The sequence below is a fragment of the Delphinapterus leucas genome, chromosome 16 (genome assembly GCF_059928025.1).
Source record: "Delphinapterus leucas isolate spDelLeu-1000000601 "Yukka" chromosome 16, BTC_Dleu_Yukka2, whole genome shotgun sequence".
NCBI lineage: Eukaryota > Metazoa > Chordata > Mammalia > Artiodactyla > Monodontidae > Delphinapterus > Delphinapterus leucas.
The window spans coordinates 9,833,316-9,848,943 of NC_143144.1; the positions used below are offsets into that span (position 1 = coordinate 9,833,316).

Consider the following 15,628-nt stretch of genomic DNA (forward strand, 5'->3'; position numbering starts at 1 on the left):
GCACACTGACCAACGTAAATACCGCCCTGAATCTTGCTGACAGTTCACACTGGGAAAAAGGAGCTCCTTCAGCAAAGTTAATGCTCAGCTCAGCGTGTTACTAGCGCAACTTAACAGCCCTGTACAGAACACACCTATTCACTCACCCCAAGGAACACACCAAACAACAGGCTCTTCAACCAGCTGCACCATCAATTACATCACAAAACGCCCCTGGGTGAAAATGCAAGCCTCACAGGGCTAACAGTTGGAGCCACTCACTAACAATTGTTTCAACTCAGCTGACAGTAAGAAGAGGCGACAGAGCACTAACTCATGATGAGGAAGTGGCCCCCACTTAAAAAAAAAACACTTCCAATCTCCTGTGCATCTTTAAAGTGAACTCACAGGCAAATGAAGCCCTGGAGAAAGTCTAAATGCAGATACTCCATACATTAAAATTATGTGTTAGATTCCTTACATTCAAGCAAACGCTGAGGAAGTGAAACAAAACAACAGCCATCTTTTTTGACTTCAATGAGCCTGGTAGCAGGCCCCAGGGCAGAATGCTTTTCCCCTGCAACCCTGAGGGGAAAGCCTTCTTTAAAACAGATGTGGTTAAGAATACTTGAGGTAGGCACAAATAAGAAACAAATGGGCTCCTTTTAGAAATGCAAAGAGCAGTACTGGGAAGACAATGAAATTGCTTGCAGTTGCAAAAGCAAACTCCATGGGTGGGAAGAAGCAGGAACCTAAGGTAAAATAATTTAGGCCAAAGAAGGAAAGGGAGGCAAACACTTACTGCTAGGTTTGAGGCCCTTTACTAAAGCTGTTTGCATTTTTTTTTAATTTAATACAACCACCCCTCTTTTCACGTGTATGAAACAGACAAGGAAATGACAAGAGACTTAATTTAGCTTCATGTCACACAGCCAGCAAGTGATGGGACCAAGATTTGAACCCACATCTGGTCGAGTCCATTACCGGTGCTCTTTCTGTTATATTCAGCCACCTAGTTTAGAGAAATAGGGAGCAAAAGTCCTGTAAGTTGCAAAGCTTCATGGGATGGCTCCACAGATAGAGACTGGGCAGCTAGAAAAACCTAGAAAATGAAAAGGGCCTAAGAAAAGAAAAACTTGAGAAAGAAGTCCCTGAAATAGCCTGAACTAATGATACAATCAAGATGGAGGTTAACTGATTCCAGCCTAGAGCCCAGAGGGGACCTGGGGCCTGCCCACCTTGAGTGGTACTTGACAGTTTACAAAGCATTTTTACTCCAGTTATTGTAGTGAACCTAGTAAAGCATGCATTAATATCATCTTCATTTGAGAAAAAAATGAGTTTCCGTTTATAGGACTTGCCTAAGATCATACACCAGAAATGCGAGAACGAAACTCTTGAGTCTAAATTGCAAATATTTTCTATTAACTCCACAGAACCAGAGAAATGACTCTGGCTTGAATTAGAAATAGAAGCAAAAGGATTAGCAGATAAAAACAAGGGGCAACCTGGTAGTAATAGTTAAAAGATGAGTCAGTGTTTTAAACTTAACCCAGTTAATGTCTAATGAGAGACTCAGGATAAGTTACCCATCTCTTCTGCAGGAAATTTCTACCTGAGATTATCTGCCAACATTTAAAAATGGTTGGGAGTGGGCTTCCCTGGTGGCGCAGTGGTTGAGAGTTCGCCTGCCGATGCAGGGGACATGGGTTCGTGCCCCGGTCCGGGAAGATCCCACATGCCGCGGAGCGGCTGCGCCCGTGAGCCATGGCCGCTGGGCCTGCGCATCCGGAGCCTGTGCTCCGCAACGGGAGAGGCCACAACAGTGAGAGGCCCACGTACCGCAAAAAAAAAAAAAAAAAAAAAAGAAGAGGTAGAAGTGTCCTTCAGCATTCCAGAACAGGAGGTGATCAGGAAAGGCAAGAGAAGGGCCTTGTCCAAACCCTCAGTCTCTGGGGAGAAGTGTGCCCCTCCTTAACACCTTGGATAGAGATATCAGAAGTTCACCTGTGCTGACTAGGGCACCAGGACTCCCTGAATTTGGATTATACCAATCCCTTAATTTCAACACCAGCCCCTTAATTGGAACATCAGAAATTATAGGGAAAGAATTAAGCACTTATCTGCCTTTCCAGAACAAACCATGTCAGTGTAACCCAAAAGCCCCAGTTGATGAGGGAAAGCTCTTCTTTACAGGAGTATGCCAGCTAATAAATGTAGAAAGAATGCTAGAAACCAACAAGTAAACAACAAGACAAAATAAGACACAATTTGGCAACCGCTAATTTAATAATTGATTCAGGCAAAGATCATCAATGGTTGCTATAGACATTAAGTGAAAGGTTGGTGGGCAAGGGGACAGCTGCATAAGGCCAAACAAAGTATCACCCCATAGCTTGCTCTCTGCTTACAAGGGGGAAAATGTAACACGACAGACATGATCTAGCTGTCATCACCTTAACACGAGCAGATGGCAGAGCAACAACCAGACATCACTTGCCTCCTGATACTATACACTATGACATATATGGCTTCATTCATGAAGTATTCTTGTTCAATAATGTTTAACCTACTCAACAATAAAAATACAGATAACCCAATTCAAAAATAAGCAAAGGATGTGAACATACATTTCTCCAAAGAAGATATGCAAATAGCCAATAAGCATGAAAAGATGCTCGACATCACTATCATCAGGGAAATGCAAATCAAAACCACAACGAGATACCCCTTCACACCCACCAGGATGGCTAAAATCAAAGTCAGATAATAACAAGTGTTGATGATGACGTGGAGAAATTCAAACCCTCATACATTGCTGGTGGGAATGTAAAATGGTGCAGTCCCTTTGAAAAACGATTTGATAGTTCCTCAAAATGTTAAACATAAGAGTTACCGTATGACCTAGCAATTCCACTCCTAGGTATATACCCAAGAGACCTGAAAGCTGATGTCCACACGAAAACTGGGACACGGACATTCATAGCAGCATTATTCATAATAGCCAGAAAGGAGAAACAACCTGAATATCCATGAACTCATGGAAGGAAAAATAAAACCATGGAATATTATTCAGTCATAGAAGGACTAGGAACTGCTAAGTACTGCAAAGTGGAGGAGGCTTGAAAATGTTATGCTCAGTGAAAGAAGCCAGTCACAAAAGGTCACATGTTGTATGATTCTATTTACGTGAAACGTCCAGAGCAGACAAGTCCATAGAGACAGACAGTAGATTAGTGGTTTCCAGGGACCAGGGCAGTGGGGAGGTGGGGGAGATGGGGAATGACTGCTGAAGGATACTGGGTTTGTTTGGGGGGTGAGCAAAATATTCTGGAGTTAGACAGTGGTGATGGTTGCACAAGTCCCTGGGTATACAAAAAACACTGAACTGTACACTTTAAAGGGGTGAATTTTAGGGTAGGTAAATTATATCTCATAACACTGTTATTTAGAAAATCAAGGAGGTGTAGAAAACAAAGGGGAATGTGTACATACATATGTTTGTACATTTGAGACTCTCTCTGCAAAGAGATAAAAAATTCATGAATAGTGATTGTCTCTGGGGAGAGAACGATGGGCCTGGAGGCCAGGGTAGGAAGGAAACTTCCCTTAACACTGTTTTTACAAGTTTTGTTAACAATTTGCATTGTCTTACTATTCCCCAAATTAATTTAAAAATAAAATTCTACGTGTTTTCTAAAGAAAACAATGTTTAACCTGAATATTTTCAAAATTACCAGTTTTCAGAAAATACAGAGATGGAATAACAGGCTAGAATACATTACAAAGAAACAGTCAAATGCAGAAGGTGGGACATTCTACAGGACATTAAGCTGTGACTTTTAAATAATGTGAGAAATAAAAAGGGGGAGCGTATTGGTCAAAATTAAAAGAGACTAGCGACTTCCCTGGTGGTGCAGTGGATAAGACTCCGTGCTCCCAATGCAGGGGGCCTGGGTTCGATCCCTGGTCGGGAAACTAGATCCCACATGCATGGCGCAACTAAGAGTTGGCGTGCTGCAACTAAGGAGCCCACGTGCTACAACTAAGGAGCCGACGAGCCGCAACTAAGGAGGCCCAGTGCAACCAAATAAATAAATAAAATAAAAAATTAAAAGAGACTAAAGAGCCAAATGTAATGCTTGTCATCCTTTGGGCCCCAGTCTGAATGAGTCTAGCTATAAAGGACAGCTTTGGGGATACTGGAGAGATTTGATATGTACTGGGCATAAACTGATAACAGGAAATTATTATTGATTTTGTTTAGTTTGATAATAGTATGCTGGTTAGGTAGGGAAATGCTGTTACTGTCTTAGGAATGCATAGTAAAATATTTAGTGATGAAATGTCATGATGACTGTAATTTATTGTTACTTTGGATACATGAGTAAAGAGAAATTAAACAAATAGGGAAAATGCTAACAACAGTTACCTTTATGTAATGTGTCTATGGGTGTTCATGATACTAATTTCTCCCCTTTTGTGTGTGTGTGTGAAAACATTTCTCATTAAAACTTAAAGGGACTTCCCTGGTTGTCCAGTGGTTAGGACTCCGCACTTCCACTGCAGGGGGCACGGGTGCGATCCCTGGTTGAGGAATTAAGATCCCACATGCAGCACGGCCAAAAAAAAAAAAATATTTAAGAAAACAATTTACCTGAGGACAAAGCACTTAAGAAACCTGCTCCTTAAGGGATAAGAACCAACTTTTTTCACAAGCAATGCAATGGGGAGTGATGTGATGCAGTGTGAGTTCCGTGAGAGCAGGGATCATGTGTGATATCACTCATTGTGTGATGTAGCCTCACACACCTGGCCCCAAAGTCTGTACATTACAGTGCTGATGAGAAACTGTCAAATGAATAAATGAATGAAGGAGGGGAAGAAGTCGGTATCCAAGGTGGCATAGTATAAAGACCGCAGAACTAGGGGTGGGAAGATCTGAGTTCAAGGTCTACCTCGACCCGAGCTGAGTGTATTTTGACAAGGCCCTTAGCTGCATGTGTCAGTGTTCTCTCTAATAGGGGGCTCATCCTATCACCTGCCTGAGCGACCTCACAGGGCTGCTGCGTGTCTCAGATGAGATAACACATGAGCAAGCCTCATTGCACTCACCTGCAAATAGCTCTAGAACCCACAACCCATGTCCACACACCACCGTCACCCTCCCCTGGACCCTGGCAACAGGTCTCTAGCTGTGGAATTCACTCTTCCTCCTCCACACCTCCCCTAAAAGTCCTTTACCCACAGGCAGCATCATTTTTTAAAACCTTTTTATAATTAGTCTACTTTTTTTCTTTTTTTTTTTTGCGGTACGCAGGCCTCTCACTGCTGTGGCCTCTCCCATTGCAGAGCACAGGCTCCGGACATGCAGGCTCAGCGGCCATGGCTCACGGGCCCAGCCGCTCCGCGGCATGTGGGATCTTCCCAGACCTGGGCACGAACCCGTGTCCCCTGCATCGGCAGGCGGACTCTCAACCACTGCGCCACCAGGGAAGCCCTAATTAGACTACTTTTAAGGGAGAATTTTCAAACACACACAGAACAATCACCAAAATTATCCACACACTCTAGTTCTTGCTTTATCTATTCCTTCCACACATGTGCATATTTATTTTTTTCTTTTTTGAAGTATTTTAAATGAAATCCCAGGCATCAAATTATTTCACCTGTCCATATTTCCATATGTATCTCTCCTAGAAAAGCAGTTTGTCTCCAAGATGTGTTTTACGGCCACTTTGTTTCCATGTTTCCATCAGGATCCAACAAAATCCTTACCTTACATTTGGTTAGCTTGTCTCTTAAGCCTCTTTTAATCTATGCAGTTCTCCCTCCTTTTTCTCCCATGCCATTTATTTGTTGAGGAAATGGAAATCTTTTACAAATAAATCATGTGGGGGGGGATAAATCAGGAGTTTGGGATTGACATATACACACTACTGTATTTAGAATAGATAACCCACAAGGACCTATTGTATAGCTCAGGGAACTCTACTCAATATTCTGTAATAACCTAAAATGGGAAAAGAATTTGAAAAAGAATAGATACATGTATATGTATAACTGAATCACTTTGCTGTACACCTGAAATGAACGCAACATTGTAAATCAACTATATTACAGTATAAAATAAAAATTTTTAAAAAAATCATGTGACTCATATAGCTTGAATCTCTAATGGCATCCCACTGCTTCACAGAATAAAGTAATGAATACCTAGCGTTCATTCATACTTTCATTCATTCAACAGATCATAACAGAGCACCCACTATGTGCCCCGGACCCTACTCCTGGTGTGTACCTGGGAGACAGCGGTGAATAAGGCAGGTCAGACGCTGCCCTCAAAGGGTTCAGACTCTAACAGGAAAGATGAGCAACACACAAGTAAACAAACTAGTTTTAGGTGGCTATACATGCTAGATGAAATCAAGACAGAATGCAACAAAACAACACGCACGGGCGTCTGCATGTGAGCAGAGACCTGTGTGACGGGACGGTGCAGAGGGGAGAGGAGTGTCTACACCTGGGTGGGACAAGCTGGCTGTGGCCGAGGAATAGAAAGTGGCTAGTGAGGCTGGAGCCCAGCACGTGAGGACTGCCAGGGTAATAAGGGATGACGATGGAGAGCCAGCGTGACTGTACCGTCACCACACGTGGTGAGAAGCTGGATGTCATTAAGTGCAAAGGGAAACACCTGGAGGGCTCTGAGCTGCAGTGTCCGGGTCTGACTTAGCTCCCCCAGTTCTTGCACCACCACCCTCACTCACACTGGCTTTCATTCTGTCCTGAAGACATGCCAAGCTCCTCCTCTCTACAAGCTCCTGGCCTCACACTCAGTAACGAGGCGCCATTCTGCCCCTTCCCCTTTTCACATGGCTAACCCCCTACCCATGCTTTAGTTCCAGGTGGAGAAGGTCTAGCTCAGTTTCACCACAATATATGATCTTCTTCCTCATTGCACTTATCACAGTGTCGTTACTAGTTTAATGTCTGTCTTCCTCACTAGACTGTAAAGAGCAGAAACAACACTGCTTTGGTTTCTATCTCCAAAGCCTAGCACTGGTCCTGGCATGTTAGGCAACAAATCAAATATTTGTTGAATGACTAGATGATGTACCTCAACATTGCACTGCATTATATGAGAAATAACAGCCAGCGTCCTGTACATAGTAAGGGTATATATTCAACACCTGGTCACTTGATCAGAGAATACCAAAGATCCACCACAAAACGAACCTTAGAGATAATCTTATCAAACCTCTTTGTTTTATAATAAGAGAGGTCTGGAATAATAAGAGGGTGAGATATGAAGTGACTGGACCTCAATTATAAGTTGGTTAATCAACCTGATTCATCAATTTCACTTTAGCCCCCATTAGAAATTAATACTCTATCAAGTATTCTGTGACTCAGCCAGGGCCACTGTTAGACCAGAGGGCGCCTTTGGGCAAATTAGAAGCAAGTACCCCTTCCTCTGAATGGCCCCAGGCCCATGCTGAGGTTCAGGGCTTGGTGAGTGGCCTGAGGGCTGGACTTTAGCTGGTTTGTCCCCTCAGTCAGAGCCTTGTGCTGCAAACCACCTGCATAACCACGGGTGGTGGCCCCGGACTTAACGATAAACTTCCTATGTGCCAGTAAGTGTGGCAGGTCCACGAGTGATGTCAAGAGGAATACGACACAATCTCAGGGAGCCAGGCCGGCCTGCAGCTCAAGACTAGGACGGGGCTGCATGTACCCTCCCATCAAACCTGCACCTCCTCAAAAAAGTCACGGGACCATGTCGAATATGGAGAAACACCTATTTAACTTGTAGTTTGCTGTCAGAGAACTTAACAACAATGCCAAGAAATATGAGAGAGAAGAAAAGGCTGGAAAGGCCAAGATTAAAAAGGCCATTTAGAAGAGCAATCCAGAAGTGGCAAGAACACACATTGAAAATGCAATCCACCAGAGGAAACAAGCAATTAATTTCTGGAGTGTGAGCGCTGGGGCTCCTGCTGTGGCAGCAGGAGTTCAGACTACGGGCAAGGTGACAAAGTTCACGGCCGTTGGTTGGCTCTGCGGATGCTACATGGAGGGGTATGAACCTCCATGAAAAGATGTTTGTCCTGATGGACACGCGTAAACACCAACTGGAAATGCTGAAGGTTCAAACGCAACAAAGGGAAGACACGATGAGTCACTCCACAACCCTAACAATATACCACAAAACCAAGTGGATATGTTGCTTCAAGAAATGGCAGATGAAACTGGCCTTGATGTCAAATGCAACTACCACGGGGTCAGTAGGTTCTATAGGCACAAGTGTTGCTTCAATGGAACAGGATGAACTCTAAGAGACTTGCTTGTCTGCATGATCAAGAAAGAGTAAGTTACAGGGCTTCCCTGGTGGCGCAGTGGTTGAGAGTCCGCCTGCCGATGCAGGGGACACGGGTTCGTGCCCCAGTCCGGGAAGATACCTCATGCAGCAGATCGGCTGGGCCCGTGAGCCATGGCGGCTGAGCCTGCGCATCCGGAGCCTGTGCTCCGCAACGGGAGAGGCCACAGCAGTGAGAGGCCCGCGTACCGCAAAAAAAAAAAAAAAAAAATCTAGCACGAGGGACTTCCCTGGCGGTCTAGTGGTTAAGACTTCGCCTTCCAATGTAGGGGGTGCAGGTTCGATCCCTGGTCAGGGAAATAAGATCCCACATGCCGCGCAGTGCGACCTTAATAAATAAATAATTTTTTAAAAAAGAATTCCTTGGTAAGGTTGGTGGAATAAAGCAACATTTTCTTTCTTTCTTTCTTTCTTTTTTTTTTGCCGCGCCTTCCCGATCAGGGATTGAACCCATACCCCCTGCAATGGAAATGTTGAGCCTTAACCACTGGACCACCAGGGAAGTCCCTGAAGCAAGTTTTGAAGAAAGTCAGTGGCCTGTATTGGCAGAGAAGGTAGGGTAAAAATAGGAAGAACGTTAGAAGATCTTAAGAGTTAAATTTACCTTACTTAAGGAAAGATTCCTATATGTAAGTGGTATAATGAAAATCAGCTTGTAGAAGATGTATGTGGTGTGTGTGTGTGAGAGAGACAGACAGACAGTCATGAGGAAGGGAGATGAGGAGATGCATCAGGAGAGCAGTATACAATCTTTTTGCTTCCAAGGATATCCTTTTATTATTTTTTCATAGCCATAAAGAATTTTATTTCCCAAACTGAACTTATTAAACAATAACTAATTCATTTCTCCATGTTTATGAATCAAGACATGAATAACATCATATGTAATCAAATCATGTACTAGATTTAAACACTGGCCCACTCCCCTCTCGTTACTCAGGATGGGGTCCAAAGAATGACTGGTTTCATCACTGGGACTGTGCTGATTTACAAATAAAGAGATTACTCCACGTGGAGAATCAGATCTTATCATGCAATGGCCCACAGGGTCAAGTTAGGAAACCAAGATGGCCCCTCGCTCCACCATGGAATATTCCCCAGCAATACCCTCTGCTTTGGAACAGCTCTCAAATTAAGGCAGAGGCATACGATGTCTAGATACCATCAAATCAGCAGCTCTTGAACATTTGGGTCTCAGGACCCCTTTATATTCTTAAAAATTATTAAAGAAACCCCAGAATCTCATGTTTATATAGGTTATATTGATCAATACTTATCATACCAGAAATTAAAATTGAGAAAAATTTAAATATTTATAATACTTAAATAATAATGAACTCATTACATGTTAACATAATTTTAAAGAAAATAAAACCCAAAAGTACCTAGGGAGAGAAGTGTCGTTGTTGTACATTTGTGCAAATCAATTTGATGTCTGGCTTAATGGAAGATAGCTGGATTCTCCTACCTTCTACATTCAATCTGTTGTGATAAATATCACAACACATGTAGATATCACATATCCTGTAGCCTCTAGTGAGCTCCACTATATACACATGAGACCATGGGAGTATAAAAAGCAAACAACGTTTTCGTATTACCAGGAAAAGAGTTTTGACCTTGTGAATTTCTTGAAAAAGTCTCCAGGACGCCCAGGAGTCCCCAGACCGCACTGTTAAAACTGATGAGTTGGGTCATCACTAATCGTACCCTTTCCAAGGGCTCCAAACCCAGCTCTCAGCCTGTTCCCTGCTTTCCTACTTCCCCTCATAAACCAGTGTCAAGGCTTCCATTCACCTTCCAACCTAACTGCTCTTTTGAAGGTCTACAAGCTCCAGGGCATCTCCATGTTCTGGTCCCCTTGTTGGTCTCTAACACCACCGAGTCAAACCTGGACTAATGCCTTTTCACTCAAGTCAGCTCTGCCAACCATCTCATCATTCGCGCACGCCTCAAGATCAAGAGCCTCTCCCTCCCTGCCTTCTCCTCCGCGTTCCATGTGTGACTGGTCAGAAACCTTGCTGATGCATCTTAGATCAACTCAGGTTCACCGGCTCCTCTCCTTGCCCCATTCCTGTACGCTCTAATTCCTGCATATCTGATAAATCAGTAACTTATGGGACTGGTTTTCCTGCTCCCAAACTCTTCTTGTCCATTTGTTCATGCTGTCTTGCAAACCACTGCCAGACTTATCTTACTAAAGACGGGCATGCCTTGTGACCAGCTACAGACAGTATAACCCAGCAACCACTAACCTTCCAGGAGCCGTCTTTCATGACCCTCCATGTAATGTATTGCATCGTTTGGCTCCACATCTTCAGCTCTCCCTGTATCCATGCCTGTTACCACCACAGCGCAGGGGGGTGGGGGGCGGCGGGATGACCTGCCTCACCCATTGACCCTGGGCTCAGCCATGAGACTTGCTTTAGTCCCTGAGATGTTAGGAGGCATGACCCAAGGGAAGGCTTGGAAAAGCACTATGCATTTCCACTTACTCTTTTATGCTTCTGACATCTCCATGAAAAAGGACATGCTTAAGCTGGCCCTCTGAGGCAGCACCATCCAATAGAATTTTTAGTGGTGATGGATACATTCAACAGCAGCGTTGTCCAATCTAGTGGCCACTAGCCACTAGTGAGGGTGTTGAACATTTGAAATGTGGCTAGTGTGACTCAAAAGCTGAAATTTTAATATTATTTCATTTTAATTAATTTAAAATAGCTATACATGGCTAATGACCATATTAGGCAAAAACAGCTGTGGAGGTTGAGACACCTCCCTCCCCCACCACCTCCCAGAGCAGAACCAGATCATCCCAGTTGCTCCTGCTGAAGCCACCTTAAATCAGCCCACCACCTGCAGATTCCAGATACATGAGCAACAAGTGCTTATAGTTATATGCCACTGACGTTTTTGTGGCTGTTTGTTACACAGCAAGAGCTAACTGATACATTTATCCCCTGACCCCACTGCCTATCCCAGACTGAACCCTCCTATGCCCACAAAAACACTCTGCTCCAGTGGGGTCATATTCCTCACTTTCCCAGCATATGGCAAGCTTGTTCCCATCCTCATGCATTTACCCCTGCAGTACCTCCCACCATGAATGGCCTCTCCATTTCCCCCTCCGCCTACTGAAAATGGACCTGTCTTTCAAGTCTTAAATGTAACCTCCTCTGTAAAATCTTTCCTCACTACTCTAACTCACAGCACTCCCTTGGGTCCATCACATGTTTTAGGTCTGATGCTTGAAAGCATTATGAGTCAGACACAGATTTGGGCTGAAATCCTAGTTTGGGTTTTTTTTTTGGTTTTTTGGGAGGGGGTTTTTGCAGTACGCGGGCCTCTCACTGTTGTGGCCTCTCCCGTTGCGGAGCACAGGCTCCGGACGCGCAGGCTCAGCGGCCATGGCTCACGGGCTGAGCCGCTCCGTGGCATGTGGGATCTTCCCGGGCCGGGGCACGAACCCGTGTCCCCTGCATCGGCAGGAGGACTCTCAACCACTGCGCCACCAGGGAAGCCCTAGTTTGAGTATTTTTAACTGATGCGATGGCCTTGGGTAATTACTAATTATTGTTATTATTTCTTCATCTGAAAAAAAGGGGGCACGTTGTTTTGAGGATTAAATAATATAAAACTAGCAAGTTCCTGACACATGTAGATATACTCATCCAATAATCACTTTCCTTCTCAGCAGGTTTCCTTTGATTTTCTTAATCTAATGCCCAGAACAGTACAGACCATCTAGTTCATGCTCACACTTCCTGTCAATTCACCCTTTCACTCAGGGCCATGTGAGGGTTTCCATCAGCTCAAAACAGCATCTACAAAACTACAAATAGTGGTGGGTGCTGTGATGTGGCACCAGATCCTCATTCAGCTCCTGGGAATGCAGTCCTCAGCCCTCCTCTTCGATAACTGCCTCCGTGGAAAAAACTGCCCCACACGAGGGTCACCCCTGGATCCAGGGCAGCCCTTATGGAATCACTGATCACTGTAAGGACATGGAGGTCCAGCCCTCTCAGGAGACTTGAGAGAGCTCTGAAAGGCCATCCCACCCCCAGAGCTCCCAGGGGACTGGCTGGATGCCCTTGCTGGCCTGCACTGCAGCTCCACTACTCTGCTCAATCTTTCTTCACTGCCCTCCCTTCTACAATTGTGGATCTGCGAAGCTCACCCTAAAGAAATAACCTACCTGCTCATCTCCATCTCAGAGTCCTTCCTGGGAACCCAACCTGAAGCACAGAAATAAGATGCAAAGAGAGCTCTGGGAGTCTTTCTCACTGAAATGCAGACTAAAAACCCAAATTGGCTCAGAAGGTGTGGACTGACAGGAATCACTTTTTAGCAATCGATTTTCTAGGTCTTTAGAACGTAATACGGTTAGTCTGATGCCACAAGTAAAGAAGGGCGGAGGGCCCTAATTTAACATAGGCGTTCATGAATAGAATTCAGTGGGTCTGTTAACCTAGAGAGAGAAAGAAATTTCATTTTAATTTTCAGTAACCCGTAACTGGTATTTAGCATTTCCTTCCATTATAAATGTAGGCAACAAAACACAGTAGTATTAGCACTTAATGACCTTGCCACTAACAGAAGTCACAGATATTCTCCTATCACTTTATAGTCACAGTAGGTGTCTCTGAATATTGTTTACAGTCCCCATGACCTTGAAAGTTCCGGCATTAGCTGATCGTACACTGGATCCACTGCTACACCTTGCTATTTAATACGGTTTAGAAGGAAAAAACCGCATATATTACTTAATACAATTTTTAAAAAATATTTTAACTCATTTTTCAACAGAATTGATCTCCTTGGCAATCCTGTGGATTTCATCTTACGCATTTAAAAATCTAAGACAGGGTTTTACAGGCTACACCAGACTGTGCAAGGAGGTCAGGGCAGTCAACCAACAAGGGGACACCCTCTGTCGGTGGAGACTTCGAGGACTCATTCTTTTTGGGCAAAGCCGACAAGCTCCACGTGGGTGCTGTCCCGGGCGAGATCTGCCCCGGCCAGAAGACGAGCACAGCCATTTCACCGGCAGGACAAGCTCCAGCCGCTGATGGCGTTGTTCCCTCCACTTCTGGAATGCACACAGCTTTATATGAAATCCACATGGTGCGCGGCGGCGGCAGGCGGCGGCACGAAAGGACTTTACCAAGTTGACAGCGTCCCCGAGCCCGGCCAGTTCAGAGAAGGATCCAGAGAGAGAAAAGTCCCTGTCCCGCTCCCCATCTGGCCGCCCTCCCCCCGCCCCCCATGGTGACAGTGCTCAGCTACAGGAAATTGGATCACCGGGGCGCCCTTTCCCAGCCCTTAACTCTGGACTGAGAGCAGAATCATTGCCAAGGCATATCCGGAGTCCACACACACAAATGCAGGGGCTGTCGGCTACATTCCCGGGTCGGAGAGCCAGGTTTGGCGGTCTTTTCCTGCCCCGGCACCTACGGCAGTCGCAGGGCCCGCGCGCCGGCTGCAACCCAGCTCTGGCCTTTGCCCCACGCCCGCGCCTGGTCCCAACCGCACCGGGTCCTGTCCCCAAAAGGCAGGGGACAATGGCGAGACGCGGACCGACTTCTCGGAGGTGATGCGGTCCACAGCCGCCAGGGTGGAAACGCCGCCCGGGTCCCGGGGTCCGGGGTCGCGGGGTTGCGGTGTCCCGGAGTCGGGCAGGGCGCGCGCAGGGCGGCGCAGACGGGACGAGCTCCCCAGACCCGAGTGCACCTCGGACGACAGTGACCAGGCGGCGGGGAGGTGTCGGCGGGCCGGGCGGAGGCGGGAGCCCCCTTGGGCTTGGAGACCGAGCGCCGCACCCCGCGCCCCGGCGGCCTGCGGGTCTGGGTCCCCGCCCATGACGCTCACGTCCGTCCGGCTCCGCGGGCGCCCCCGGCCCGCCCGGGCCTTCCTTCCGACGCCGCGTCAGCCCCCCGCGCCCTCCCAGACAACTGCCCCCATCTCCCGCCCGGGTTCGCACTCACGTAGACCGAGTTGAGGTCGGATTTGTCGAAGAAGCGGAGCGCAATGCTCAGCTCCAGGGCTGGGGAGACGCGGTCGTCCCCGGCCTCCAGCTCCAGGTCCCCCTGCCCGGGGCCGAAGGGAAAGAGCTCCTGGCGGCTCAGGCAAACCCCGGGCCCCGCCAGCAGCAGCTGCAGTAGCAGCGCCCGCGTCCACGCAGCTCCGCTCCGGCGTACCGCGGCCAACATGTTCCCGGACTGCCGTCCCGCAAACCGAGGGGCTCTGCGGCCGGAGGCTGAGGAAGGCGGAGATGTAACCGGACGCCCCTCGGCAGCCCCTCAGCGTATCCCGCCTCCCGAGGTTCCCACCCCGGGAAACAGGGGAGGGAACCGAGGGAAGATGGGGAGGGCCCCGCCCCGTCCACAGGGCGCGCCGCGGAGGCTGCCCAATGGCCGCGAGGGGGAGGGCGAGGGGCGACACCTAATCCCCCAGCCGTTCTGCCCGGGTAGCCCTCCTTCCCCGAGGGGTGATGGGCGCTGGTGGCCGCTATTCCCGAAACCAGCCCAGTTCCCACCGAACGGCCCCTCCGGGAGTAAGAGCAGAGGGCCGGGCTCTGCACCATTATCCTCGGCCCAGGGCAAAGTCGTGGAGATCGGGCGACGCGGAAATGCCCTTGATTCGGGGACACAGTCCACCCCAACGCTGCTTGGTGGCGTCCGGAGGTCGGACATGGTCAGATTGGTAGGAAGAGGGAGGAGTAGGTGCTGAGGATCAGCAAGAAGGGATCGGGCCAGGAGCATGGCCATTTACTCATCCCTCCATTCTTTCAGCTTTATTGAGTGTGGGAGCCTATGCTTGGTAATGGGAACTTCGGCCAGAAGTCGGGTCCAACCCCCAAAGTCATGAGTGTATAACAGTGTTAGCCGGGGTGGAGCCCCCAAGTGATAAAGGACATCGGGAATGGAATAGCTGGTCAAGGATAGCATCTTTGGGGATATGGAAATCAAACCAGGTCTTCCGGAAGGCATAGAATTTCACCAGGGGGCTGCAGGAGGAACTTTCTAGAAGCTGGAGGGCTGAGCTGTGGGTGGATTCAAGGTGCCATCCCCCGGTGGAGAATTCGGGAAAGGAATTCCCGAATTCCAGTTCGAAGTAAGTTTAATACTAAACCTAGGAATTTGAACTCGCTCTAACCCTCACAGGAGAACTATTGAGAGTTCTTGACAAAGGGAGATAAGCGACATAAGTGGTATCCGAAATAATCCGTTGGTCATTAATTTGGCACTGGGTTGAAAGAAGAGACACAGAGGT

The 15,628-nt window shown here is 47.1% G+C and overlaps 1 protein-coding gene and 1 pseudogene across 2 annotated transcripts in view; one reads left to right on the forward strand and one right to left on the reverse strand.

Moving 5' to 3' along the window:
* The window catches only part of NID1 (nidogen 1), a 96,976-nt gene extending 82,176 nt beyond the window's left edge, over nt 1-14,800 (reverse strand). Inside the window, exon 1 of one of the 2 annotated variants that reach the window (XM_022553117.3) lies at nt 14,341-14,800. In XM_022553117.3, the coding sequence (XP_022408825.3) occupies nt 14,341-14,565 (225 nt within the window). In that variant the 5' untranslated portion in view covers nt 14,566-14,800. The remainder of the gene's footprint in view (nt 1-14,340) is intronic. The other variant, XM_022553118.3, reaches the window with a different exon arrangement.
* Nucleotides 7,676-10,755, forward strand: LOC115803707 (charged multivesicular body protein 1B2-like; annotated as a pseudogene).
* Nucleotides 14,801-15,628: the final 828 nt, after the last annotated feature.